The following is a 27,197-nucleotide window of genomic DNA, read 5'->3' on the forward strand; positions in this document are numbered from 1 at the left end:
ATACTATACCTTTTTGGGACATGCAATGCAGTGGAGCCGGGCTGTCGTGTAACCATTCAGCTCACTTCAATCTAGATCAGGATCTAATTATAGTGATGATTGGCGAGGGTCTTGGTATGACGCTAGATATTGATTTGGGTGTGATTCGCGTAGGCATGTTGTTATTGCGCAGCAGCCCATCAGGCTGATACAGCCTGCCTTGAGTGTTGTTATTTCGTCTAGCCGTGCATTACACCTCCAACAGTCAGATATCACCATCAGCACACTCAACATGAGAGAAATTCATGAACTACATTCGATAAACGAATCTACAACAGGCAGCTCTTCCTTCGATCGCGACTTCGACAAACGCAGGCGCGAAGATCAAAAACACGAACTGCAATCTTCCGACGTGTCCAGTAATCAACACGGTAGTATCAACGCAACTAGCGGTATCAACAACGATGCTTTGTTCGAAGAGTACCCCCTTCTCTCTTGTTTACAGCTTGTTGCTCACCACAAGGTATTCCTCTTCTCAGTAAGCCGAGGCCGGAAGTGGAACACACGAGAGCGTCTAGGTCACGGCATCACTTTTGATGTGGAGCAAGCTGATCTGCCTGTTCGAGAAGCAGTCTCAGATTTACAGTATTATGATATCAGCAAAGGTGTACGTCACGGCTTCATCACTGATCACACAGGTATTCGATGGGGCTACGACACTGTTGTTGCGTACAAGAGTCTGTATGCGCAAGGGCGAATGAACAGAAAAAACCTTTTCTTAGGTCTGCTCAAGGAACTGAGGATTTTGTGCCATCCACCACTCCAAAAACATCCTTACATTGCTCGCTTCATCGGGCTCGCCTGGATTAGAGAAGAAGACATTACATCAGAAGCGATCGATGAAGATGCGGATACGAAAGAACCGCGCGAGTGGCCTATTCTTATCACTGAGAGGGCCGAATTGGGCACAATCGGCAATTTTTTACGCTATAGAGCATCTTGTTTGAAACCCATCTCCCTTCTTGCAAAGGTACGCCTTCTCAGTAATGTACTAGAGGCTATATCGGTAAGCGTCCTATAATTCCTACTTGACATGGGATATTCTAATTTTCTCTGGTAGGATTTACATGACTGCGACATAATACATGGCGATATAAAAAGCAGTAATGTTTTGGTATATACCAACTTCAATGGTACCGCAGAAAATTGGACGGCAAAGGTGATCGATTTCAGTCATTCAGCAATACTCGACCAACAAGCCTCAAACATGACCAAAAGGGACCAACTTGTTGGCACTGACTTTTACAAACCGCCAGAACTTGGGAAGCCCAAAGCAACTTTCTATGGTGGCATTGCTGACAGAGTCGACATATGGTGCTGGGGGATGTTATTATGGGAAGTGCTTCTTGATGGAAAAATAGATGTCACTACTGAGTTTATGCATGAGTTGCGTAACACTGGGAGAGTTGCAGAGTATGCTTGCAAAAGATGCAAGGAATATCTTGAGACTCATCACAAGGACGAGAGAAGGATGTTCCTTGCAGTGCTAAAATTACTTGACGAAGCTCTATTGGAAGATCCACGACGACGTCCATCCGCTGCATCTCTCATCCCTCACGTACGACTCCTTTCACAACATGCGTAAGTTAATTTGTAGTCCGAGTATCTGGGATCTTACTTCTTCCCGCATAGGAAACTGATTTGCACAATAGTTCGTTCAACATTCAGTCTCATCGTAAATTCGACAGGGTTGCTCCCCTACACACCATACCTTTCTTTGATGTGAGTACGCCAGTTCCAGGAATTTAGCAAATTCTTATTATTTGCAGCTCATGCACCAATACTTCGGTCTTGTAGACATGCTGTATATTCCCGGCCAGGTTGTTGAAGCCCTCACAGCTTTAAGCATATCGAACAAGGCCAACAACAAACCCGAGGTCGACTTCCAACTTGGTTTATGCCATGCAGTTGGCTTTGGCGTCAGCATCGACCACAAAGAAGCAATTCGACTTTTCTCGGCTTCGGCAACTAGGGGTTTCCAAAAAGCTCGTCTGCTTCTCAAAAGGATCGCAACCGCCCTGAACATCGCCCTTGATCCTGAGATCGAACATCTAGCTCTCACATGGCGTGATGAATCTCGAAAAGGTGCCATTTCGGAAAATCTTCCGCGGCTTCTTTTTCTACCTTCCCAGCATAGCATAGAATCTATAACAGGTGAGCGCCATTTGGTGCAGAATGGAAATTCATCTATCAATGTCACTACCAGTATCAGGCGGTTAGTCGAGGCTATCAAGCACAGGGAAATGGAAGAGATTGAAGCCCTTGCCAGAGGATGTGAGAATATCAACCAACAGCTAGATACTGGCGAGACTGCTCTCCACTATGCGGTTCTCTCTCTTGACCTTAGCATCGTCGCTATTCTCCTACACTTCAAGGCAGACGTATCCTTGTGCACCACAACTGAATGTGAACTATCAATTCCTGGATCAACAGAAAACTGGATACCCTCAAATGTATCTCCGATCTCGCTGGCGGTGTTGCTCGATCGTGTAGACCTGCTGGAAACCTTGCTGGAACATATAACCAGGGAGCAAAACGGACTCAAGCATAATCAGACAATCGTCAATCTGATCGCTTGGGGGGCGCAATATCAGAGCATTAACTGCATTGAACGACTTTGTAAGCAGCTCAAATGTAAACCTGAGCAGCCGTTCGATGATCTGGGGGTCAATCCACTGTCTTACGCAGTGCGAAACGACTACCTCTTTCGTCTTGTTCTGTTCACCTCTTCGTCCAGCCCCACCGACCTCAAAACCCCACCAGTAGTGAGTCGTCAACATGAGATTGTCCAAAAGCTTCTCGAAGTTGGGTTTCCGTCATCAGCGAACGAGAGTACAGAGTTGAACTGCTTGCATATAGCCGCCGCTACATCAGATGTGGCTCTTTTGACATTGCTACTGGACCATTGCAAGACTTCTGACCAGAATGCGCTAGAGAAGATATCCCCGGAAGGTTTTTCTCCATTAGGAGTTTCAATAGTTCACAGACGCAAAGACCTATACGATGTGCTCATGGAAGCCGGGGCGAAACATTACAACGTTTGGCCCGAAATGCGGGGCGATGCTATACACTGCTGTACGTTGTATCCAAGCGCAGAATCGTTGGTGATTGCAAAAGAAATATTGAAAAAGCATCCAAGAGCGATCAAGGTCAGAGATAAAACTGGGAGAACACCATTACACTGTGCAGCGCTTCGAGACTACGACGAGATGATCAAGATTTTGATCGATGCTGGCGCCGACTTATCAGCTCGTGATATGGACGGCTACACACCGTTGGGCGCAGCAGTTTCCTGGAGATCTGTAAGAGCTATCAAACTAATATGTGCTGCTCTCAAACGGAAACGCCAGCCACTTGTCAGCTGGACATTTACGGATACTATATTCGGATTTGGTTTGTTGACCTATTCACCATTGGAGCAGTTACTAAGTCCTGGCACCATCTCTCCTGCACGAGAGCCGGAGCTGCTCTTAGGTGCCAATAGATTGGAGAGGTTTGGCTGTTGTGATCACCCATTTTCGCAAAAGTCTCTGAAAGTGCTGGAGATTCTGCTCGATAGCTATACGCACACGACACGACTAGGCACCAACTTTTGGGAGCATTTGTTCTTTCCCATGGATTCCTATAGCGGCACGCAATTCGCAGTTTCAATGGGCAACATCGAAGCTGTCAAACTCCTTCTGAAGTCTAAGAAGTTCACTTACGACTATAGATACTTGGTGTTAGATGCACACAACCAACGCGCAACGGGACAGAATCACATTACTGACGAAACAACAAGAGAAGACATGCTTGAATTTCTTGAAGAGTACCATGATGAGCAATTCAGGTCTCGTTCTGAGCGCAGAAGAAGCTCGGGGCTTTCCCTAGCATGGAAGCTATACTACACTTGTTACGGCAATTTGGAACAAGAACAGTGGAAACGGGCCAATGCATGGCTCAGAGAAAACCGTTTTCATCAATACCGCCCGCTTTTTCTTGAGTTTGTGCCATGGGTCCGAACGCGCTGGTCCCTGGATATTGTCGCCTTCAGTATTGGATGGATATTCATGGCGCCGATGATTGTCTATTTCATCTTGATCCATCGAGTCCCGCCTACAGAATGTCCTCGTCCCAGATTAGTATATACAATCATTTCCCTGGTAATGGTTAGTAGCGAACAATGAAGCTGTGGGATTGGTTACTAAAAGTAAAGCATAACAGGCGAATTTCTTCCTTTTAGCGCGACAAATCTTCTCAATCTTCTCGATACTATATCGAAGCTTCAGATCAAAGTACCATGGATATGACAGGCCGCTTGCGCTGATGCAATGCGCCTTCTCCGTGTTTGTCATTGCCGGTTGTTGCTATCTGTGTTATTTACTTCAACCCGAGCAAGAGATGCTCTTTCCTTTCGTCACGTTTCGTGACTATACGGCAAAGCAAAAGAGTTGGATATCAACCTTTGGAAGCTTGTCTCAAGCTCTCGAGGGGCTACTTATAGCAGTACCTGCGTAAGTTGCTTATCCTTTAATTGCTGCTCATGCTAACCGACTCTGGACACACAGGGCGGAATTCCTTATCGTATTCGCCACTTTTTTTTCTGAAAGAATAATGAAGAGGGAATCTGGAGGAAGAGTTAATACGGAACCAAAACCTAAGCATGAGAATCACTATACGGTCGTCATGACATGGTCTCAAATGGGGTACTGGTTTGGCTAGCTGTGGTAGAGTAGACTTGTATAGTCTACTTCTCGTGAATTTTATCTTATTTTTGTATACTTTCTGAGACACAGGGACAAGAGGATATGTACGAATTTGCCCCATCCCCTGAAATGAAGACTGTAAGTACCGTTGCGTAACTATACGGACCGAATTGTCAGAGACATCATCTAGAAATGATATTGGGGATGGAGAAGCTTACGTGGCGCCAGCAATGAACATCTCGACGGTCTTTGCTTTTGTAACGAACGAAAGCAACGCAATAAAGGCAGTCGTCCCGAAGAAAGACGCGACAATACGGGGTACGAGCTTGTTTATTCTTTCCACCACTATCACCGGGACTATAATCGCCAGTCCGAGTAAACACGACATTATCAATCTGCTTATAGCATTTGCCCAACCTTCCAGTAGGATGAAGATGCGAGGGTCCTGGGATACTTTACTGCGAAGTCCCTGCACGTCATGATCAATATAGCTGGAATGAATGGATCGCCGTTCGGGCTGCTTACCAATCTTTCGAGGCCGTGAAATCGTGTTGACAACCACTTGACTAGATCTTCCACAGGATCTTTCAATTGGCTCAACGCTCCGTCGGTGGTGGATGCTCCCACAGACATGAGGTCCATTGGACTATTCAAGTAATCCATCTCGCTTTTCGTTATGCAGCCCGTCTCGTTAACCCAATTCCTAATATTTGTAATGTCTCTCGGCTTTGCCGCTTCCATGCATAAAATCTCACTATTCCTTTTTACCAATTGATCTAACGAGGCTAAGCTTAGCACTTACGTTATAAGCTGCATCCACACGGCAGATATAATAGCATACCATATGACTCGAGTGCCGTATCAATCTCTTTCATGATATTTTTACGCTCTTCATTCTTGTCTCGACGACAATTTCCCAAGAAGAGCACACGGGGCTCTTCACGATCAATTCGGTCCAACTCTTGCTCAAGGGTAACAAGATTGTCCTGCTTGTACAGCACGAGGCGTCCTCGTAGACGTAAGAAGCGTCTTGAAATGTGGAATGATGGATGGGTGCTGGTCAAGGCAGCAAATCTTGGGTAGCCGTCTGGAAAATCTTCAACTGTAGGTATTCAGTTCCACGGTTCTTGGAAACCCTTCCAGTTTTGAACGTACTGGTGTATTGATCATTGTTCGATACATAGTTTGCCATCTTTCGACGCCTCAGCTGCTCGATTATCAAGAAAAAAAAATGCGAAATAAATGCTGCGCAATGCTTAGACTTAAGCAAACAGATGTAGGTAGGCACCAGACCTCATGGGGCCAGCCTTGCCTTCTTACGTACATGCGATTACCTTGCATATGCAGGCTTGGAGGCAGCGCCTCGGCTTTGGATGTATTGGATGGTCGAAATCGTCCTTCTCGCCGGGTACTAAGGAACCAAGCGCTCTTCTATTGGAGCCAGGTGTTCGCTTTTGCCAGCACCTAGGCTTAAAAAACGATCAGCGCCCCAATGGTTTCTGCCATAACCGTCGCATCTACTACCCAACCTCTGCGCCAAGTGCGCCAAAGTAAAGATGGCCAACAGTTACAAGAAGTAATAATATCGCTCCTCTATGTTGTAAGATATCTGATTAATCATAGTCGCACACCAACACCGGACCCCGAAAGCCTTGGGGGTAGACCCAGTATCCCAGAGAGTGAGGTCAGTCAATTGGTTCTTCAACCTGACATACGCACACGTTTTACACCTCACAGGGAACTCGGTATACGGTCGGCGAAAAGGTCTTTTACACTGCACCTGGGCAAAATGCCATGAAGGGCCCATATCTCATTGCCTCAAGACCGGGCAGCGGGCAATATACGCTGTGCGACGAAAACGGCAACCCAGTAGAAGGGGGAGTAGCAGTAGCCGAGTCAACTCTAATACTCTGCCCTTGACTCGATAAGAAGAAGTAGATTGTATCAAGAAGCAAACGATCCATAGACACTATACATTGACTTTACGTTCCTCTCTTGTCGGATCTGCCTCTAGTCTTTTCAGGACATCATCTTCGAAACGCCTAATCACTTCATGGCTGATACCTGTGTCTTTCTTGCCATCGACAAATTCCCCTTTCAAACACAAGATAGTAGCTCTCTCATAGGCCTCGCCCATGGGATGTTGCAAGGAATTTCCCATCTTCTTGATCAGCTTCTCCTGGACTATAGCTGGACCCTGTCTATCAATATAGCTACTGAGAAGCTCGGGAATACAGTTCCAAAGACCAATCTCCATCAAAACCAAACCCAACGAGTAATAATCATGGATTTGGGTGTGCCGCACCTTTGGTGACTGTCCTTGCCGATCAGGGTGCTTGTAAACATCGACATCCGGGTTGTGGATGTGTATGTCCCTCGACAACTCGTTTTCGGCCCTGCTGAACTCAAACCCGCACAATAGGGGCTCATTGTACCTGATGTTGCCATCAGCTGCTTGGAGGAACACAATGTTATGACTTGCAATGCCCTGATGCAGCCAGCCAGCGTTGTGCCACTGCAGGACAGCTTTGCACATTTTTCTTGCTATACTGAAGCGCTCCGCGAGGTTAGGCTTTCTCAACTTCTCAGTCTTTGTTTTGGAACGGGATTCGGAGGTCCGCGCTTCCAGGACCTGGCGCAAAGATACCACGCTGGAAAAGTCGGTGCGAGGGCACAAAAAGATTAGAGCAAAGCGAGCCTCTTTCTTCTCGTGTGAAACGGTAAGACACATTGGAGTGTGAAAGCTTCGCGGGTCGGAAGTATGAAGAACAGCAGCAAGACGATTAATTCCCCGTTCGCAGAGGGCAATGCCGTGAGCATCGCTTCTTTCGTACAATTTGTACTCCACTAAAACACGAACTCCCCCATATTCTGATATAACAAGAGGTACAGACAAGTCGCGTGTTGCCTGTGCTTGAGTGATTGGCGGTGTTTTCTCCAGAGTTGGGAAGTCTGAAGGAAAGTTCACTTCGCGTCGTGCGCGCAAGACATGCATAACGTCGAGGCCTTCCAGAGCACTGTCTTCGATAGCAGAAACCAAGACTTCCTTTTTCTTTAGCTGGGGAATTGATAACACACCCCTCTGAACTACTCGCTGCAAGGCTTCTAAATTCCTCTGAAATTTCACAAGAAACTCAACCATGATCTCATCAGTAACCTCTTCTGATCCTCCATTCACGGATAACCCAGCCGTGAGGTTTTGAACGGCTGATACCAAGTTGATCTTGAACATGTCCCAAGTACCGCAAACTTCTCTTTGTGATTCTTCTGGCAGGTTGTGCAGTGCTGCAACTGACCTTTCGCCTCCTCCGTCTCTACGCATATACTTCTGTAGTTGGGATGTTTTTTGTGTCATTTCTTCAATTCTCACAAACGCAACTCCTCTAGGAGCGTGTGTTTTGAGCCAAACTATGATTTTGTCCAAGGTAGAGTTGTCTAGCGGGTCCCAAGTCCAGATGCGAAGGGAGAGCGAACCGGAGTTTTCGTCATGATTGTAGGAGCGCGGAACTAATTTGGACAAAGGGTCAAGCCGTATCGTGCTGTGAGGGCCGTGAAGGCCCCAACGAAGAGGGGTTTGCATAAGTCGCCCATCCCGGCTAGAAAGTGAATCGTAGATGTCAGATATCACAATGTACCCCTTCTTTTCAAGTCGATTCTCTGCTTCCTTGAGAAATTTGGTCGTAAATGAGTGCTCTCCAGGAAGAGCCGTTTTAACCCTCATAGCACAAGAAGCGATCAACTCGACGTTGGGCGGAGTGACGCGGTCTGTTGTTCTCGCAGCTTGGGCAGCAAAACAGCAGTCCAGAATGACCAAAACATGCCCATTGACTGTATTTAAACCCGGTTGTATATCCGACCAGCGCACTTTCGGGCTGCTTGATCCTGGGTTTGCTGCCCAGACTGATTTCCGTGGCTCACGACCATTTATGTCCCTGATTATGTCTTCGTCTCCATGTCCTCCATAGTGGATTATTCCCAAGCTATTATTTCTGTGCAAAGCTTCTTTGAATTCAAGGATCCGACGTTCCACTGCCATCTGGCTACGACGTTCTTCTAGAAGAGGTATCTCGTATAATTCGGCAGGGTAGTTGAGTTTGGAAGTGAAAAAGGAATGGACTTGGTAGGCTTCTTCCTTGAAGCCTTCTGTGTCGTGCTCCCAGTAAATTATGAGACACGTGATGTGATCATAATCGTTTCTGCGGTCTCGCAAAAAATGGGCGCCCAGAACTCCATTCGCTTGATCAAGAGAATGTTGGGGAGGATTCGATGTGCTCATGGTGATGAGAATGCTGAATAAGAAGGTGTATGCCACGACCAAAATTCTTTTCTCTGCCAGCTACATACACCTATCTTCATTCCGATGGTCGACTTTTGGGCTCTTCCGGTGAGTCTGTTTTTGTTCAGCCTTGCATCCTGGGTTGGATAAGGCAGACATGCAGGAATCATGTGTACAGTCATAGGGGTGTCCAAGCGAATAATGATCGAGAATCGTATTGGAGGTTGAAAGCTCGCTAAACAGATCGACCTTGTCCCGTAGTGAGTGGTCCACGTTTCCTGTAGCTGAACATAGCCTCTTCCTTCGCCCCGCTTTTTTGACCTATTACACACCACAGGCTTGTTGTTGATGGCTAAGTGCACCCGAACATACATGCATCTATCCTTTTGTGTGCATTGGAGCAGGGTCAAAGATAATATCCTGTTGTAGTGAAGAGGTGGAAGTAGTAAAATCAGACCATGTTGCCTGCGTAAAGTAGTGATGACAAGACCAGCACATGGTTCTTGTCGTAAATGAGATCACACTTGGAGGGGTGTTTTATCTACGCTTATATTGCCATGGTCAGATTCTTAATAATCGTTGCGATGAAAAAGATATTTCACCCTTTTGCCATTTAACGACTTTCCCCAGAGTAAGGAGAAAAAGGAATAGACCAAGTAGACTGTTACCGCGTCTGCCCATACCATGCGGTATTTTACATTTCAAGTCGATGTCCCCATCTCACAGCCACTCAGCCCTCTAGCTATACCACCATTGCCACAATTGCAGCGTCTACAGTAGCACAACTAGTCAAAGGTTAAAAAAAACCCACTCCTATATGCACATAGATTTCATTGAACTCTCGATCCAACACTCCTCACACCTGGCTTCTCTACAACCCACCAATCATCCTACCATCATTTATAAACTTCCCTCATACACCTCCACCCACCATGCTCTCTCCACAAAGACCCTTCCATCCACACCAACAACGCTACCAACCGTTCGAACGGCCCACGCATACAAACGAACAAAAGAAAACACTCCTACACAACGTACTCACACACCCGCATCTGCACCTGCACCCCCCCAACGCACGCACATACAAAACGGCACAACACGCGATGCACACTCCCTCCGTCCCGCCCGCGGAACTTCCCTCTCCCAAAAAAAAGAAAAACAGAAAAGCCCCAATCGAGTATGCAGAAGCGGACATTGACCATGCAATTTACCGATTTTGCGCATATTATGCTCACACTCATTTTGTTTGCCCTATGCGGTGCCCGTGTGCGTTCGCGCGTGCGCGCATGTGCGTTCTGCCTTGTTTGCCTGTGCCTGTGCCGTTCCGAAAGGCGCGTGCATGCAAAATGCAGGTAATTTCCTTGTATTCTTGTCCGCTTTCACACACACACACCTGCACCCCCATGTAGCTATCATCTCTTTTGTTTTCCTAAAAAAGAAACACACACACACACACACACACACACACACACACACACACAGGTCTATGCTGGAGGGAAGAAGGGAGATCATTGCGGTATGATCCACAAGACCTGGTGATCATCATAATGATGATAATAAGAAGAAGGATTGGATGGGGTGGTATTTTGTTTGTTCTAGTCAAGGATACCGAGCGTTGGACACAAAAGGCCAAGGAACCGGCATTTTTGACATGGCGTTGGCGGCAATGGGATAAGTTGCGCGTAAGTAGTGATCCTAGCAAGGAAGGGGGGAGGGGAAAGAGGGTACGCAATGTGATTTGCAAATTACGGGTGGGCTATTTTGGCATGTGTGGTGCAGTCGCAAATTATTCCCAGTACGAGATTTTCGCTGGGGTCGGAAAGAACTTGAAACAAGACCATCGTCATGGTCCAAGATCGGGCTGTCGTATTTATCAAGCCACATTCACGGGATTCCCAGGTATTGTTTGATTCATGATGTTACCGCGTACCTGTTGTCGGGGAAGCGTAAGACCTCCCCCATGTCCATAGCTAAAACACGGAGCTTGAAACCGATAAGCGAAAGCGAGTTGTGTCGATCGCAATGGCCATCTTCCCGTCTCCCTTCCCAACAAGTGGCGCGGGAAGGAAATGTTCCTTGTTACAGGACCTGATCCATGCTCCCGTTCAAACAAAAACTTGAAACATTCGGCCTGCCCCAGCATGGCCCGTGCGCCCAGGTTACCCAGGCCGTCTTTCTGAAAGCATGTACCTGTAAGCTGGCGGGCCCACTACAGGTACAGACTGGCACAATTGCAAATGTCCCTGTTTCAGAAACTGCCGTCAGCAAACAAATTCCGTGGTTATTTAACACCCTGGCCGTGGAATTCGGGACGCGATTCCGGACACAAAAAAGATGCACATACCGTTTGATAAGTTCCTGGCATGTTCCCATCTTCTGGAAGAGCGTCGGATCTCCGATAATCCGAGCTGCGTTCTTGACTTCACGACATGTCTCATCCAGACGAGTAATGACGCGGACAATTGTACCCTCCATGACGTCTGTCAAATCCGTTATCCTATTGAATGACATACCCCGTGCCCACTCGTAGACGACCTCGACCATTCCAAAGCGGGGCTTGCTGACGAAGTCATTCGAGTCATCCGCCGACAAGATGACCTGATGTTTAGTCTGAATCTCGTTGACCTTTTCTGAGATTTGGACAATTTTGGCCACGCCGCGTTCCAGGCTCGCTGTCAGAGTGGGCTCCACATCGGTCTTTTCCTGAAAGACAAATGCCGAGAGCAGTGCGACGATCTCCTCGGGCTCATACTCGGCGAGTACGTTTTCCAAAACAAGTTCCGTAAGGACCAGCTCGTCTGCCGAGTGGATCTGGATGCTGTAAGGACATGACTCGAAAGTAAAGGGACAGATGAGGGGCATACCTCGCAGGCTACCTTGCCTTTTAGCTCTACGCGCGAGCCCTCGTCAACAAAGCCAAGGTCTTTGAGGACCTGGATACGCTGTTCGTAATCGGGAAGGAGCTGGAGATTCTGGTCTGACATGAGCTGTCGGAGTGCATGGATGTTTTCCTTGATGAGCCACTGATCATGTTCCATGGCAAACTGCAGCGATTAGCATCATGCATACCTTTGCAGCTACTCAGTTCGCATTCCTTACATGTTTTAGGAAGTTGGGACACCTCAAACACTCTTTGCTAACTGCATTTAGTCCCTCCTTCTTGCGAGCCTCTTCCAGTTCTCGGAACTTGAGACTATTGATGCGGCTGTAATCGTATTCATCCCAGTCTTCGTAATCCCATGACCCGCACAGTGGCAAGAACTGGTCTTGGGCCAGCTTTAGCGTATCTAAGGTATTTTTAGCGCCGTATTGCGGCCTTAGGGCGGGCGTTTACCTTTCTTTCGGTTGAGATTTTGGACAGAGTCAGGGACGTCAATGGTAGTCTTTGTAAAACACTCGATATCGTTCAAGGGTACAAATGCGGTCTTGAGAATCAGATCTCCCGGGTTGTTCGGCAGCTTGCGATACAGCGGTGCGAACGGACCGAGATATGGTAGTAAGTCGTCAGGCTTACGATCTTGATGTTGCGCCACTTCCAAGACCTTCACCGTAGGTTCATTACCTCTGCTCGTACCATCCTGCATGAGCATGCCTGCTGTGCGTTTGTTATCCTAGTAGCGACGAGTTAGACCGATCTCGAGTGTTGGAGCAGATGGTGTACCTTTTTGTAAACAATCAGTCGATTCTTGCTAAAGACTCGCCGCCCAACAGGGTTAATGAGAAGGCTCAAGTGCATCTCATTGGTTAGCCTCTTGTAGTCCTCACAGGACTGGTGGCAGGCTTCTAGGTCGATATCGCAAATGTCGCAAGGTTCACGTTTGATCTTCTCCAATTCGGCTTCTGAGAGCTTGACCTTGCCTTGGTGCTCTGGCAATAGAGCTTGTGTCGCATTCTCGCTGAAACTCCGTTTGATCATTTCTTCAATCTTCAGTGCTTCAACACGCAAAAGGTTCAACATCATGTTGTATGTGAGACGGAATTGTGACCTAAGCTTGGTGGGTTCGCCAAGCATCATCTGTCGAAGCCTTGCTGCTGGTGGTGCCTCGTCGGCGCCAGGCGCGCAGATGATGACAGTGCCAACTGTGTCAAGACCTCGACGTCCTGCACGACCGGCCATCTGAGTGTATTCACCGGGAAGTAAGTCGCGAAACTCTCGACCGTCGTGCTTTCGGAATCCGGAAAAGACGACTGTTCTGGTAGGGAGGTTAAGGCCCATGGCAAAAGTCTCAGTTGCAAAGAGGACCTTGACGAGCGTTTTGGCAAAGAGTATTTCTACAACCTCTTTGACAATGGGCAACATGCCACCGTGATGAACCGCAATACCTCGCCCAAGTAGCTCTCTCAAACGTTTGATTTGTGGGAGTTCACGGTCTTCGCGGCTTAACCTGGCCAGTGACTTTTCGATGGTCATATGAATAGCACTCTTTTCTGCAGCGGTGCAGTAATCAATGTTCGAGAGTGCTTCTGCATTTTCTTCGCAGCGCTTTTTCGAGAACACGAATATACAGGCTGGTAACAGATCTTTCGTACGCAGATGTTGGATGAGATGCACCCATATGTTACGATCCTGTGCAGCTGTAGTGCGACCTCCGCCACGGCCTGTCCTTGCAATGTTTCCACGGCCTCTGGCTGCTGGTGGGCCCCCGCCGCGGGGAGCACCGCCTCGGCTGCCGCCTTGTTGTCCTCTTCCCCGTTGGTTCTGGCCTCCTCTAGCAGATGAGCCTCCACGGCCACCACCACCTCTGCCAGCCTGTGAGTCGTTTGTGGCTGGTACCTTGACTTTGTCTTTCCCAGAGAGGATGTCGTTTGCGTCTTTCCAGCCGCTGTCAATGAACTTCTTGTCTGCTGTGACAATTTTGTGCATGCCTTTTCCAGCCCAAAGATAGTGCTCTAGGGGGATGGGCCGCTTGGGCGTAGATATAACATAAATGTCTTTCTTCTTCGTGCGACCCACCCAAGAAGCAAATTCATAGGTATTTGGAACAGTAGCAGACAAGAGAATCAGTGTAACATGCTCAGGGAGCATAATAATGACCTCTTCCCATACCACACCACGTTCGAGGTCGTTGACATAGTGCACCTCGTCGAAGATGACAAACTCGACGTCTCTGATCAAGTCAGCGCCACGGTACAACATGCTTCGAAGGATCTCTGTAGTCATGATGAGACAGCTAGCTTCTGGTCTGATCTGCACATCCCCAGTCAGGATGCCAACATCATCAAATGTTTGACGGAAATCGCGGAACTTTTGGTTGCTAAGTGCCTTGATTGGGGAAGTGTAGATGGCTTTGGTCATGTGCTTGGCAGCGAGTGCAATTGCATATTCTGCAACGACAGTCTTGCCTGCAGATGTATGTGCAGCTACGAAGACTGAATCCCCATTCTCCAGATGATAGACTGCTTCTTTCTGGAAGGTATCCAACTCGAAGGGATATTCACGCGCCATTTCAGGTACAAGTTCTCGGAAGTTGGTAATGTCGCGGTTGATATCAACCATGTGGGCCCACTCTCTCCCACCTTTTCTCGCGGTTCCCATGGCAAGGGGTCCATGAGGAGCGAGAGCGGGAAACTCGACCGGCAAGAGAGCATCAATTTCTTCTTCTCCCAGGTCTTGAGCATCCTCAGGCGCATCAAGCCCGTTAGCACCGACATTGTCAGTGTCAGCTTCTTCGTCAGCCTTGGTTTCATCTGCAGGAGCAGATGCCTGTCCCAGAGTGTCCTCCACCTCCTGCGCGACGTTCGCATCTGTAGCTGGCTTCTTCTGTAGATCTAGACCGCGCGTGAACCCGGGTGGAATTTCCAGCAGACCACCTTCAGCGCTAAAATTGATCACCCGATCGAGACCTCTGGCTTTCTTTCCTTGAGCGTTTTCTTGCTGTTGAATAGCCTCATCCTCAATTGCCGCGATTGCTTCCACGCCTTCTAAGCCACCGGGTGCGAAAGGAAAAAATCCAGCGGCACCACGAACGAATTCGGCTCTGTTAGCGGGTTTTCTGAGAAGGGACGTAGAGTTTTTAGCGGTTGCAGAGTTTGCAGGCACAGTGACCTCCTTGTATCCAGTGACTCTGCCTTCGAGGCCTTCTCGCGTGAAGCGGATGATGGTGCGGGTTTGTGTCGGGGCGATCTGAAACAGACTGCGATAGTTTGTAGGAGCATCCCAGCGCTGCTGGAATCGGTTAAGCCACTGTGTATTGAAAGACCGGGAGGGCGTCAGAAACTCTTGCTCGAGCTCCTTTTTGATGGCCTCTTTGGTTTTCCGCTGGCGCTTGGGTGCTTGTTGTTTGCCGGCTAAAGAGTCTATCCAGCCTTCATCTTCATCGAGCTTACTGCTATTCAACCGCAGTTCCTCCAGTTGCCCAGACAAGGCCTCCATGTTCACGGGTTGAGAGTGAACGTGGTTGGGAGCCTGTGGTTAATGGTGCGCTTGAGAAAATAGATGACGTTGTTGGACATGCCAAGCCTCGCGCGGAATGAGGCACTGCGGGGCGCACCTCCCCACGGCGCAGCAACATAAAGAAGAAAAATGATTCAACCGCCAAAGGTGCATGGCAGAAGCAATATGAGGAGTGTATTATATCTACAAATGTTCTCATCATTGCAGGTTTTCTTTTGCTACTGCCAATTATCTTTATTTATTTTTTCGAATCTCTACAGTCGCTCTCTTACCCCTACTTTCGTTGGGTAGTATCATCAGACTATCTTAGGTCCTGTTTGATGCAAGGGTGAATATAACAACCGGCCTCGCTTTCGGAAACCAGTTTTTCCAATGTTTGGCCTGGGATCCGAGGCAGATTATACAGTTGCCGTTAGGGACCGTGCTCGATCATACACGCCGAAACTCTATTTCTGTTGACGCCGGCGCTGACAATTTCACACAAATGATATCGTCCATATGCGGCCCAATCGTAAATCGTAGACAATCGTCAAACGCCGCGCTATGCAATTACATCATGAAGGCGCTTCACACATCTACTCAATCCCACATATCATCCATGTCCGCCATGGCTTCCATCTCATCTGCAAAAGGGTCATCCTGCGTTGGCATGGGCCGTGTAGGGAGTGTTTTTGTTAGTGTGGTAGTGGGCTGTTCGCTCTGTGCTAGCAGAGCGTCCAGTTCGTCTTCATCAGGTTCTTCACCTGCTGGGTGTTCTGTAGCAGCTACTACTGGCGCTTGCATGTTTCTTTGCTGTTCAAGACCATTGCGATTGCCGCTTTGCACGCCATCCATACCCTCTGTGGTTTGCTGGACAGTCGCCTCTTCTGCAGCCCTATCCTCTTCGTCGCTGTCTCGGTCCGCAGCACGCCGTGGCTTTCCTTCGTCAATCCAGTCTTTCCGCATAATCTGCATGCGTTTTGTATGTCCGACTTTCTCGATAATGGCGAGGGCATCTGCAAACTTGGCGCGGGGATACAGGTCGTCGAGCCAAAGTTGGTACATGTTTAGCATGCGTGCAATATCCCCATACTATGTCTTGGTCAGAGCGGCATAGGATAAATGTATGCTCTCTGGCACATACCTCGTGTCCCTTGCCCTTGAAACGCAGGCGGTCTTTTGAAATTCTGCGCAAACGAGGAATCCCAGGGTCCGACAGGAGTCGCTGGTCGTCAAGTTTTGGTGCAGGCTGACGCTTCTTGGTTATGACAATGTCCTCGTCGACGCCCAAGCTGGTATCGGCACCCTGGCTCTTATTCTTTCGCCATGGCTCTGGCTGGGTGGGGGGTTCGGTGGATTCAACTATATTGCTAGGCTCGACAACATCCTTGAGTATATCGTCCAGATCATCGTCAAAATCGTCATTTTGTGCTGATGGGCTTGCCGGAGCCATTGTGTGGTTTGTGGGTTATCACAGTCCGTGTGTGGATGTGTGAGTGGAGAGTAAGCGTAATGTACGTACGTAGGGTGCGGATGCGATGATGGGACGCGACGCGGTGGACGCGTTCAGCCACGAGCACGGATCCCTGTCGGCTAAGCTTACTTGTGGCGCAACTTTATCAAGCCATTCAGAACCCAAATGTAGCTTCACTCTCTCTCCATGACCAGAACTTGACAAACGGACATAACCTCTCCGCTGTCTCACAGTCGCCACTGTAGCACTATTGCCAAGCTCACCCCTATTTTCCTGTTCTCCAACGGCACAGGCACGTCTGCGCTACTGCTTATTCCAGCCCGTGATTGAAGCCTGGACGCGACGGGTATTCTCGCTCAATGGCCGTGCCTGGTCTTCTTCCCGCAGATGCGGTAGCACCTAGACTTGACTTTCTATTGCACCGCGCACGTGAGGTCAAGCGGGTTGCCTCCATCGACCCCCCACTGCAGGTGTCTGAGCTTGTACCGGAAGGCGAGCCTCTTTTAGGTGAAATCGAAGGTGGAAAGGAAGTGCGCACTCTTGCGGTTGAGAGCGCAGCAAAGAGTGTTTTCTATGCCAATCTTGTCAGCCGCCATAATGTTGTTATTACCTCCCTGCGATACTTGCTTACATGTCCAGGGATCCACTCGAATTGAGGCACCGGAGTTTGTTACCATTTGGAACCTCCTCGATATTTTGCAATACTGCGGAGACCGAGGTACCTCCTATGTCCATCTTACGTCCAGACCGGCGTATATCTAACAAAGCACACAGACTTGTGTTCTCCACAGCTTGTCCTGCTGCTCACCGAGGAACTACTTGACAGCCAATCCATTTCAGGGTGCCGGGTTGTGTTCAACTTTCTGGAGTCGAGGAGGGAAGCCATCATTGCAGTAGGTTAGGTGCTTTGGTCTTGGCTGTCTCACTCACCAGCTTCTAGATCAACTCCAAGAACAAGGACCTCGTCATCTTGCGATTATGCAATGAGCTTCTTCGACGCTTGTCTCGCGCCGAGGACCCGGTGTTTTGCGGACGCGTCTATATTTTCATGTTTCAGAGCTTTCCCTTGGGCGATAAAAGTTCGGTCAATTTGCGGGGCAATTTCCACGTCGAGAACATTACCACATTCGAGGATTTTCTGAAGGATTCACAGCCACAGGATGAGGCTATGCAGGTTGATGGCGATGATTCTGTGCCTAAAATCAGAGAAGAGCCTGACTCGGGGGAGACGACAACACAGACTGGTGAGATTGATGAAGCAAAAGATGGGAAACCCAAGACTCTGGATGTCGACACTCTGTACCCGGTATTCTGGTCCTTACAGCATTCCTTCTCGAATCCCCCAAGATTGTTTGAAGAGGATCATTTCAAACAGTTTCAGCAGGGTTTAGAGGCAACGCTAGCAAAATTCAAAGAGGTCCCCAAAGTGATCCAAGCGGGGGATTCTGAGCGCAAGAAGGGACAAGTATCAAAGGATGAAGGGGAAGATTACGACGCATTTGCCAGCAGCTTCAACCCAAAATACCTCACAAGCCGTGACCTTTTCAGACTTGAGGCAAGTACCTAGCAACACTGCCACAGTGGATCCTGCGCTATGACTACCTAACTAACTGATGATTGCCAGCTGAGCGACCTCGCCTTCCAACGGCACATCCTGGTCCAAGCACTGATTCTGATTGACTTTCTCCTGACCCTGACAGAGAAGTCCAAGAGCAAGCCATTCTATCAGAATGCCCAGAAGGCGATGCAGTATAATTTCACGCTTGGGGCGGAGCAGGTAAGTCGCCACTCAAGTGGACCTTTCCTGGTCATAGTCACGCACGCATACTCGCTTCTGCGTCGATGATGATCCTTCACCCGGCTGACCACAGAGCACAGACCGAGTGGGCATTGGGCATCAAGAACGCTATTGCAAATTACCTGCAGGAGGGGCCGGATGGCAAGTTCTACTACCGGATGGTGGATACGGTGCTCTCACGAGACAAGAATTGGGTAAGGTGGAAAATGGAGAACTGTCAGCCATTCACCCGAGATCGAGTCCCCACAACGGACTTGCAGCAGGCCAAGACTGGGGCACAGAAGGCGGTAGTGAGCAAGAAGGCAGCCCGGCCTATGGGAGTGCCTAGCATGTTTGACTTCCTGTACAACAATGAGGCAGAAAAGGGGCTTTCGCAGCTGCGGCAGAGCGATAGGTACGTGCTCCGTTGGTCCGACTGACAGTAGTGGATAATGGCAAGCAAGCTCACGCCCGGGACCAGGTTCAAGGTGCCAGACGCAGAGTGGTATGGCAAACGCGTGCAAATGAGGGATCTGGACATGGACATGGCTGATGGCGACGAGGAAAAGCGGCAATTGGAAGAGAGCAAGGCAAGTGACGTGTGGCGAGGGCTCCGGGTGGCCTCGAAGAGCCAACTTAGCAAATTTGACAGAGTTGAGCATGGCAAAGGGCTGGAGGCTCTTCAGCCGGCCACCAGCTCAGCGAGTGAGGCCACGGGCCCTGAGGTTGCACCCACTGGTTCGGATGAGCAGGGGTCAGTTCCGCAGAACGAACATCAGAGCGTCGAGGAGCAGCGGGCCGGCCAACACAGTCAAGTGACTGGGGATTCGGCTGTGTAGTACTAGCGGCAGGGGCAGAGAAGCCGGCGTGGACGAGTTAGGGCCATGGAATTATCGATGGCCTCGAGACGGCCATGGCGCTTTTCCTCTTGTGTCTGCATGCAGTATGGGGAGCATTGCGGCGCTTTCTCTGTGGAATGATGGATCAATGGACGACCTGCAAGCGAAGAAAGGAAAAGGCACATGGGCCAGGGTAAGGATGTTAAGGGTAGGGGAGGGGGAGGGGAGGGGGCCTTTGGTGTGTCTGTGGTCTTTTTTATTTTTTTTCTTCCGGAGCTACTCTCAGCGTATCGATAGATCGGAGAGGGGGATTGCAGCGTCTGGTGAGCGACTGACTTCTGGACCTTGTCGCCAAACGGTTTTTGCCCCTCAGCGAAGCAAGCACAGCGCCACGATTGGCAAAGTGCCAAAAGGGCTGATTGGGGCTTGCACGCCGGGCGGTGGAGATGAAAGGGACGGGGTTTGATGAATCAGAGGGTACAACAATCTATCCAGGCGCGTGGCAAATGTGCACCCGTCCCGGCGACGGTCCTGACGTAGCGACGGCCCTGACGTAACGACGGCCTGGAACCCAAGCAAGAGGGGAAAGGAAAAAAAAGGGCTGGGTCTGGTTTGTGCCCTGGTCACCAAGGCACGTTTGCGTGTGTTTGTGTTTGTGAATGGAGCGAGCAGGAAGAAATGGGGTCAAGAACAGACTTGCCGTTGGATGCCGGGGTGGGGCCGTTTGTTCAGTTCAGGCTCATTGACAGAAACAGTAGTGTGTGGGCGGGTATGTTACTGTTGGGTGAGTGGGAGGAGTGGGTTGAGTGCGGAAATGTCGAGTGAGTGTGTGTTGTCAGCGCGGAAATCCACCTACGTGGAGGAAGGTGCAGCGTTCCGAAATGAAGGGACCTGTACTACCTGACACTACCGCTCAGCGGCCGTGTGTGGTGTGTGGGGGGGTGCGTGTGCGTGCTGCGTGTGTGGGAAGGAACAGCGTTTCCAAGGCTGAATGCAGCTTCTGCCGTGACACCCACACCCACACACATGCACCCAAATCCGTGACAAGTTTGCAAACGACGGCTGGCAAAAAAAGAAACCAAAACTTATGGACCCGGCCATATCTTCAAACGCGAACTGATGGTAAGTTTTGGGCGTTGCAATGCATTGCTGGTGACATATGATGTGCGGAACAAATGGACAGACACACACACACACGCACCCAAGAAGAGAGTCGTGGGCCCCAAGCATGATGAAAGCAAGGAGGGGGCGGACGGGCATGTGGTGCCGATAAGCCCCCAGGTACCCATGCGCTCATCAAACCTACATAGTCTTCTACAGCCGGCCAGCCCCAAGAAGGCAAATTGGGGTGTGGCCGACGGAAAAAAAAAGTTGCGGTTTGGCGATGGGCGAGCGATCCTGTCATTTCGAAACCCGCCCTCATCCGCCAGCCCCCAGGGCCGCCTTTCTTGGCAGTGTTTTGGGAACCTGGGACTGGTGACGCCGCAACGCCGTCCGCCGTGCTTTGTTCAGTACTGAATTGCGAGATATTTTGGGGCCTTTTTTTTTCTGGCCGGGTCTGTGTGGGTTTGGGGCTATTGCGTATGCCCTTGGTTTCTTTTTTTGTTGTTCTTGATTCTGCTACACACATACACGCACGTACACACGCACATACACAGTGAACACAAAGGGCGTTTTGGGCGGGCACCAAACATGCAAAACGACCCAAACACTGGTGGTTAGTTAGGGTGCTTCAACGAGAAAAAGAAACAAGTGCACGGCGATGAGGCCGTGTCTCGGGGCGCGACGGAGCGAGTCGTGGTGTGATTCGTTGTGCGTGTGGAAGTAGAGGCGTTTGTATCTGTGGGCTGTATGCGAGAGAAGGAAAGACATGGAGAGAGGAAGAGAGAGAGAGTGTGTGTGGGTGGGCGATGGCAGCAGGCGCCGCATCGGCTAGACGTTCATCTGCTTTGAACACGGACGGTGTCGATCACGACGGAACGGCGCAAGACATGGGTGGCTTGCGCATCGCGCGTTTTTCCCTGCAGAGAAGGCGGAACTGCGTAAGTGAGTACAGGTCGTGGCAGCCTCGCCCTCGTAGACACTGCGACGGTCGTGTTTCACGGCGGGCTGGTGGCCAGGTCGGATGCTTGACAGGCGACGATAATTTGGCCGCTGTCACCAGAAGTACCGACAGCCTACCAGCGTTACACGCGTCACACTACAGCGAGAACCGGCTTCGAGAACCAGGCGGCTTTTTTCTTGCTTGCTTCTTCTCGTCCACCATTTTTCCCGGCGCGGGCCGAGCTTTTGGCCGTTAGATCGTTGAGGCCAGCCAGATCGTTTTCCGCTGCTCGTCCATGTACTCGATGGGTACAAGTCACGGCCAACTGGGCGGACTGGGGGGGTCGACTCTTGGGTGCAAGGCCGCGGGGCGCTTGAGTGCTTGTGGTCGTGGTAGCAGTGGTGCTGGGCTGCTACTAGACTGCTAATGCTCGTGTACATGTGTATGCAAGCAGAAACACACATGGGGGGCTAGCACCCTACAAGCGCCGGCTTCGACGCATGCCATGATGGGCTGACGGCTGAAAACGACGACGCTTTGTTGTTTATGCAGCGCTGCATCTGGCCTCGGTGCGCGCAACAGGCGGCTCCCTCCCATTGCACGCCCTCGACGGTGGGCGGGCAAGGCTGATGCACCGCGTTCCTGACGCACACGCAATTTGCGGACCGTGGCACACTTGACAGCTGCCAGAAGCTCCCCTCTGCCAAAGCCACCAAGCCCTTCTGCAACTGACGCCCAGCCGGCGGGGGGGCATGACATGACGACGGCGGTTCTACATGCGTAGCAGCTTGGGGTGGTGGTGTGGTGTGGTGTGTTGTGTGAGAGAGAGACTGTCTGTGTGTGTGAGTGAGAGGGAGCGACACGGCGAAAGCGGATAGAGACAGGCACACACACATGCACACACACACACACACCACCACCACACAAGTCCAGCACCACCATTACAACCACCACAACACCACCAGGTCCAACTACTTACGAGAGCGACCGCTAAGACTGCTGTTACCGCTCTACCGCTCTACCGCTACCGCTCTACCGCTACCGCTCTACCGCTGTCCAACGAACCCTGGCCTTACCGCTACCACCCTCGGCCCACCACCACTAGGCCAAGTGCCATGACCACGCCCGATGCCCGCTACCACCACTACCGTCACCACCACCACCATCGCGTCCCCTCACCACCCGCACTAGGGTGGCATTGACAGCAACACCCCGCAACAAGCCGTGCAAGCGTTGCCGAGCCCTGTCGCATCCCTGCCACTTCTCACGGCGGGTTCCTTGGAGCTCCCGCATCGCATTTGGCCAATAATGGCGCCGCCACCTGCCTCGACCATCAACCGCTTAACGCCACGCATCCCTCCTTGCTCGTCGGCCATTTTTCTACACGGACCATGGTCTATGCATGGGAGCATGCAGCCCACCATGTTCACGCACCGCTCACGCTCCCCTTCTCGAGCGAGGGTAGGCCCCCCCCCGGCCGGCTGCACACCTGATCCAGAGCCCTTCGATTCGCTCGTTCCCGCCCCGTCTCTCCTGCGTAGTAGGCCCACGTCCCGACCTACCGCATCCCTGTGCCCCGGTGCTCTTGGGGTCTGCTAGGCCCTCGACGTTAGTCACGCTTCTCGTCGTGTAACAAGCTGCTTCCAGGTCCTCGTAGGATATCTTGTTTCCCTAAGAAGGACCACTGTCCATGCATGCCATCACCCCGGTCTTCACTATTCCCTTATCCCTCCATTTTATCCGGATCGTCGACATTAGGGCCCCGTCAAGCCTTTTTGCTCTGGAATGATCTGATCCCCTCCCTGCTGCTATCGCTGATATAGCCTCGCCTGTTCCTGGCTCTCTTTACAAAGCCCTCTACCTCATCATCGTTGACAGCGGGACCACGCCTTCACTCCTACTAGAGTATCCCTTCCCCCCCTTTCCCCGCTTCATTATCTTGCCCAAACTTGCAACACCCCATCACCATCACCACCACCGCCTACTACGTTCGGCCTCCATCTTTGTTTGGCCTCATCGTTGTTGGTACCTGTTGCTGCTGTGCACCCCTTCAACGTTGCGACACACCAGCATACAGTCTGGACTCGCCATAACCACCACCACCACCACCACCATAACGGTCTGGAACTTGTAAACCTGCATCCCTGAAGCCTTCTCTCCGCTGGATCGGCAAACGTCCTTGCGACAACGCTTCACCACCTTCTCGCCGATCACCCGTACCCAACCCCGCACGAGGACCGGGTACTGATCGACTGCCACTGTCCAAGACCACCTGGAAAACCACGGGTATCCAGGTAAGCAGTGGCATCCTGAGTAGTCTCGTACTCCCCAGCTAACGACTCCCCAACAGGCGTCTTAGCTATACAGCTCACCCTACCTGCAAAATCCACAACACCTGTTCCAGAAGCCCCAATGATTGAAGGAAACTTTCTCATTCCTTTGTCTCCACCTACCTCGCCTCACATGTCTGCGTACAGCTCGACTGCAGCAGACAACGAGTGGCAATCATCAGAATCCAGGACACTTGAACACACACCACCACATTCCGATAACGACATGGCAATGCTCCACGCGGACGTCTCCGGACACCACTTTGATATGAAGCGGCCATCAATGCGATCACACAAGAGCTTCCCATATCTGCTCGACAGCAAGAACCACCTCAACGCTGGCACTGACACACCAACTGGCCTGGACGACATTGAGCAGCACGACATCCCAAATGTGACCTTTGGCGGCTCTGCTCCCACAAGCCCAATCTCCCGGCTCACTCCCCCTTCAACAAACGACGGCGTGACTGCTGGCAAGGTTGATGACCAAGACCAAGAAGACGATCTCTTCTCAGACGACAAAGACGACTGTGGTGATGACGAGAGCAAAGATGAGGACCGACCACCAATGTCAGCTGCCGAGATCCGGGCGGCGAAGCGCAAGATGAAGAGGTTCCGCCTTACGCACAACCAGACTCGCTTCCTCATGAGCGAGTTTGCCCGTCAAGCCCACCCAGATGCTGCTCACCGCGAGCGGTTGGCCCGCGAGATTCCCGGTCTCAGCCCTCGTCAAGTCCAAGTTTGGTTCCAGAACAGGTAAGTTGTACAGTAGATGGCCTCAGCTCAACGAAGATGCTAATGCCATGGTAGGCGTGCGAAGCTCAAGCGCTTGACAAGCGACGACCGCGAGCGTATGATGAGGTCTCGCGCACTCCCAGATGACTTCGACATGGCTTCCGCTCTGCACGCTCCCTTTGGCAACTCACAAGGTCTTGGTACACCTCTTGCCTCGCCTGGATCCTACCAACCAAGCTACGCAGAGGGCAACATGATGCGACCGCTGAGCATCGACACGTTCCGTCGCGGACCACTCGACTCTCACATGTCACCCACGGGCATCACCCCTGCTTTTGGCGGCTTCTCCTTCACACCCCCACAGTCGGCCACAGAGGCAATCTCGCCAGTATCAGCCCACGAAGGGTCACCCTTTGGATTCCACTCAGCACCGCTCGAGGCTAGCCCAAGAACATCAAACCCCTTCTCCATGCCCGTCAGCAACCCTCCTGCCTACGCTGCCAACCACAGCATCCCTCGTCTTTCACTACATGCCGACCGTATCTCGAGGAGCCGCGCAGAGTCCCTGCAGTCGCCCCTAAGGACTAGCATGAGCTACACTAGTGTCGGTGACCACCCCACCACACCAGGCTCACATGGCCACCCCGATAGTGCACGGTCGTACCCGAGCACCTCAATGCCCTATGGCCTTGGATATTCATGTAAGTTGTCTTGGTAGCCCAAGCATTCGGACGTCTTGTCTAACCCTATCCTAGATGCGCCGGTGCCGGGCTTCGGCGCTTCTAACGGCCGAATGCGCTCTTTCTCTAACGGCGTTCCCCGTCGCATCGAGCTGAGCAACTTCACACCCCAGCGCAACGGATCCACACCTCAAACGGCCCATTTCCCTTCCTTTTCTAGCTCACCACTTGTTACCCAAAGCTTTGCCATGCCCCAGATGAGTGCACCTCACCACTTGTCGACCTTTCCCAACTCGTACATGCGAAATGATTCCGCCCATAACGACACATACGCTTCGTCCCTTGGAGACGTCATGGAGAACGCTAGCCAGCACAGCGACGACCACCATTCCAACAGTCAATATTAAAGCAACTTCGTCTCTGTTCGTTTAGCCAAGTCTTTTACCACATGGCGTTTGTTTTTTAGGGTATGGTCAATCTCACTGCCAAGGGCAGCGGACTTTTTTTTTTTGCAATCAAAAAAAAACAGGGACAGTATTTTTTGGGGGTGTCTGGGCAGGGAAATTCACGACATGATGAATGGTCTTTTTGTTTTTGTATTCCTGTTTTCTTCATTCTGTTGTTGGTATTTGTAACCACTTTTATCTTCGTTGTTACAGCGAAATATCCATCGAGCTTATTGTTTTTCTCTTTCTTTTCTTTTCATCGATTGGATACTTTTGGGTTGGAGGAGCCTGATTTGTTGATTTTCTCTTGTTCATTATATTACTACCTTTTTTGCGTTTGGTCCGGCAGGGGGGATTAACTTATAAAGGTTCGGATTATATCGGTACATTAACTTTTATTCTTGTGTATATACTTTTTTTTTATCTTAAACAATAAACATTATCAACATGATCATATGAACAAACCTTTGACAAGTTGTTTGCCTGTGTGTGTGTGTGCCTCTCCTTTGCTATCTCTCTCTCTCTCTCCCTCTCTATGTGTGCGTGTGTGCTTGGCTGTTCTGCAGCCGCCCCTGCCAACCTGCCAAACCCAACTAAGTCCTGCACCATTGATTCATACCTTCCTACCACAGCCAAGTCTCTCTCTCTCTCTCTCTCTCCCATTCCATGCATCCCTGATTCACTTTGCAAACTAAAACAGACAAATCAAAAAATAAATGACCATGCCAACCATATCTCAGCCTCAACAATTTCAAAATCCCCCCGATAATTCTTCATTTTTTTTTTCTCTCTCTTTCTCTTTTCTCCCTAGTTGGACACCCCTTGTTTTTCAGCCCTTTTTTTGGCTCCATCACACCACCACCACCACCACTACCACTACCTTTGTTTGTTGTAATTTATTTTCCCTTGCTTTGATCTCGATTTCATCGTTTTTAACTTACCTACCTACCTACCTACCTGCCTACCTGCCTACCTACCTGCCCTCCCCCGCCGCCGCCCGCCGCCCCAATTCTTGCATGTGTGTAACTCTTTGTCTTGAAACTTGTGTTGTAAAGTGGGGGGTGGGGGGGGGGGGGGGTGGAAAGAGGCTCCCCAAGACGGCGTCGCCGAGAAATACACGTGAGAATTGCGGCGGGCGGCTAGGTAGTAGATAGAGATAGATGAAAACGGAGCATCCTTGCTTATTTTTTGGGGTCTTGGGTTTCGGTGCGAATGGTAAAGGGCGTGGCTGCTGTACCTGACTTGTGTATGTATGTATGTACCCGTTTTAGTGTCTTGGGGGGGGGGCGGTTAGGGAAAGATGGATTTGGACAAGAAGGGCATAAGGGTGGGTACTGGATTCTTGAATTGATTGTTGTTTTCGTCTAATTTATTTTAAACTTGAAGTTGGGGCTATAGGGATGGAAGTAGAGATAGGTGCTATTGTGGGTACAGTAATGTAGGGGCTGGTGCTAGCCAGCTGGCCTTGTTTGTTCTCTCTTCTTGTTCTTTTGCCATGT

At 50.5% G+C, this 27,197-nt stretch overlaps 8 protein-coding genes across 8 annotated transcripts; 4 read left to right on the plus strand and 4 right to left on the minus strand.

Moving 5' to 3' along the window:
- Nucleotides 1-271: 271 nt before the first annotated feature.
- On the plus strand, nucleotides 272-4,205 carry PSV08DRAFT_385382 (ankyrin; the record flags this gene model as incomplete). Its single annotated transcript, XM_014217554.2, has 4 exons — nucleotides 272-1,045; nucleotides 1,100-1,620; nucleotides 1,692-1,761; nucleotides 1,809-4,205. The coding sequence occupies 4 exons, from the start codon at nucleotides 272-274 to the stop codon at nucleotides 4,203-4,205; spliced, it is 3,762 nt and encodes a 1,253-aa protein (XP_014073029.2).
- A 581-nt stretch (nucleotides 4,206-4,786) lies between these two features.
- PSV08DRAFT_413318 (uncharacterized protein) lies at nucleotides 4,787-5,916 on the minus strand (the record flags this gene model as incomplete). Its single annotated transcript, XM_014217553.1, has 5 exons — nucleotides 4,787-4,880; nucleotides 4,943-5,182; nucleotides 5,284-5,500; nucleotides 5,566-5,820; nucleotides 5,880-5,916. The coding sequence occupies 5 exons, from the start codon at nucleotides 5,914-5,916 to the stop codon at nucleotides 4,787-4,789; spliced, it is 843 nt and encodes a 280-aa protein (XP_014073028.1).
- Nucleotides 5,917-6,238: 322 nt separating this feature from the next.
- Nucleotides 6,239-6,687, plus strand: PSV08DRAFT_27856 (uncharacterized protein). Its single transcript, XM_066092540.1, has 3 exons — nucleotides 6,239-6,300; nucleotides 6,348-6,408; nucleotides 6,462-6,687. The coding sequence occupies exons 1-3, from the start codon at nucleotides 6,281-6,283 to the stop codon at nucleotides 6,642-6,644; spliced, it is 264 nt and encodes an 87-aa protein (XP_065947918.1). The 5' UTR covers nucleotides 6,239-6,280; the 3' UTR covers nucleotides 6,645-6,687.
- Nucleotides 6,688-6,693: 6 nt separating this feature from the next.
- PSV08DRAFT_357520 (uncharacterized protein) lies at nucleotides 6,694-9,000 on the minus strand (the record flags this gene model as incomplete). Its single annotated transcript, XM_014217540.1, has 1 exon — nucleotides 6,694-9,000. One exon carries the CDS (start codon nucleotides 8,998-9,000, stop codon nucleotides 6,694-6,696), a length of 2,307 nt encoding a protein of 768 aa, XP_014073015.1.
- A 1,893-nt stretch (nucleotides 9,001-10,893) lies between these two features.
- On the minus strand, nucleotides 10,894-15,385 carry PSV08DRAFT_385395 (NUC185 domain-containing protein). The gene is made up of 6 exons (XM_014217577.2): nucleotides 12,662-15,385; nucleotides 12,335-12,611; nucleotides 12,100-12,287; nucleotides 11,865-12,044; nucleotides 11,345-11,811; nucleotides 10,894-11,243 (listed from the first exon to the last, which is right to left on the minus strand). The coding sequence occupies exons 1-6, from the start codon at nucleotides 15,371-15,373 to the stop codon at nucleotides 11,210-11,212; spliced, it is 3,858 nt and encodes a 1,285-aa protein (XP_014073052.1). The 5' UTR covers nucleotides 15,374-15,385; the 3' UTR covers nucleotides 10,894-11,209.
- A 191-nt stretch (nucleotides 15,386-15,576) lies between these two features.
- PSV08DRAFT_233517 (replication fork protection component Swi3-domain-containing protein) lies at nucleotides 15,577-16,904 on the minus strand. Its single transcript, XM_014217541.2, has 2 exons — nucleotides 16,518-16,904; nucleotides 15,577-16,465 (listed from the first exon to the last, which is right to left on the minus strand). The coding sequence occupies exons 1-2, from the start codon at nucleotides 16,824-16,826 to the stop codon at nucleotides 15,974-15,976; spliced, it is 801 nt and encodes a 266-aa protein (XP_014073016.1). The 5' UTR covers nucleotides 16,827-16,904; the 3' UTR covers nucleotides 15,577-15,973.
- A 149-nt stretch (nucleotides 16,905-17,053) lies between these two features.
- PSV08DRAFT_366947 (THO complex subunit 1 transcription elongation factor-domain-containing protein) lies at nucleotides 17,054-19,463 on the plus strand (the record flags this gene model as incomplete). Its single annotated transcript, XM_014217557.1, has 7 exons — nucleotides 17,054-17,431; nucleotides 17,487-17,565; nucleotides 17,622-17,740; nucleotides 17,788-18,402; nucleotides 18,472-18,624; nucleotides 18,726-19,039; nucleotides 19,106-19,463. Exons 1-7 carry the CDS (start codon nucleotides 17,207-17,209, stop codon nucleotides 19,461-19,463), a joined length of 1,863 nt encoding a protein of 620 aa, XP_014073032.1. The 5' UTR covers nucleotides 17,054-17,206.
- Nucleotides 19,464-23,919: 4,456 nt separating this feature from the next.
- PSV08DRAFT_212786 (uncharacterized protein) lies at nucleotides 23,920-25,667 on the plus strand (the record flags this gene model as incomplete). Its single annotated transcript, XM_014217576.2, has 3 exons — nucleotides 23,920-24,593; nucleotides 24,648-25,273; nucleotides 25,328-25,667. The coding sequence occupies 3 exons, from the start codon at nucleotides 23,920-23,922 to the stop codon at nucleotides 25,657-25,659; spliced, it is 1,632 nt and encodes a 543-aa protein (XP_014073051.1). The 3' UTR covers nucleotides 25,660-25,667.
- Nucleotides 25,668-27,197: the final 1,530 nt, after the last annotated feature.

The sequence above is a fragment of the Bipolaris maydis genome (genome assembly GCF_028858645.1).
Source record: "Bipolaris maydis strain C4 unplaced genomic scaffold PSV08scaffold_20, whole genome shotgun sequence".
Lineage (NCBI taxonomy): Eukaryota > Fungi > Ascomycota > Dothideomycetes > Pleosporales > Pleosporaceae > Bipolaris > Bipolaris maydis.

What these genes read in the sequence shown, in the direction of transcription:
- PSV08DRAFT_233517 (XM_014217541.2), bottom strand. Translation starts at nt 16,826, where the DNA reads ATGGCTCCGGCAAGCCCATCAGCACAAAATGACGATTTTGACGATGAT. An exon ending in TCAAGGGCAAGGGACACGAG is followed by an intron (nt 16,466 to 16,517) that starts GTATGTGCCAGA and finishes ACCAAGACATAG; the next exon opens with TATGGGGATATTGCACGCAT.
- PSV08DRAFT_27856 (XM_066092540.1), top strand. Translation starts at nt 6,281, where the DNA reads ATGGCCAACAGTTACAAGAA. An exon ending in ATGGCCAACAGTTACAAGAA is followed by an intron (nt 6,301 to 6,347) that starts GTAATAATATCG and finishes GATTAATCATAG; the next exon opens with TCGCACACCAACACCGGACC. An exon ending in CCAGTATCCCAGAGAGTGAG is followed by an intron (nt 6,409 to 6,461) that starts GTCAGTCAATTG and finishes TACACCTCACAG; the next exon opens with GGAACTCGGTATACGGTCGG.
- PSV08DRAFT_385395 (XM_014217577.2), bottom strand. Translation starts at nt 15,373, where the DNA reads ATGGAGGCCTTGTCTGGGCAACTGGAGGAACTGCGGTTGAATAGCAGT. An exon ending in AAATCTCAACCGAAAGAAAG is followed by an intron (nt 12,288 to 12,334) that starts GTAAACGCCCGC and finishes AAAATACCTTAG; the next exon opens with ATACGCTAAAGCTGGCCCAA. An exon ending in AAGGCAAGGTAGCCTGCGAG is followed by an intron (nt 11,812 to 11,864) that starts GTATGCCCCTCA and finishes TACAGCATCCAG; the next exon opens with ATCCACTCGGCAGACGAGCT.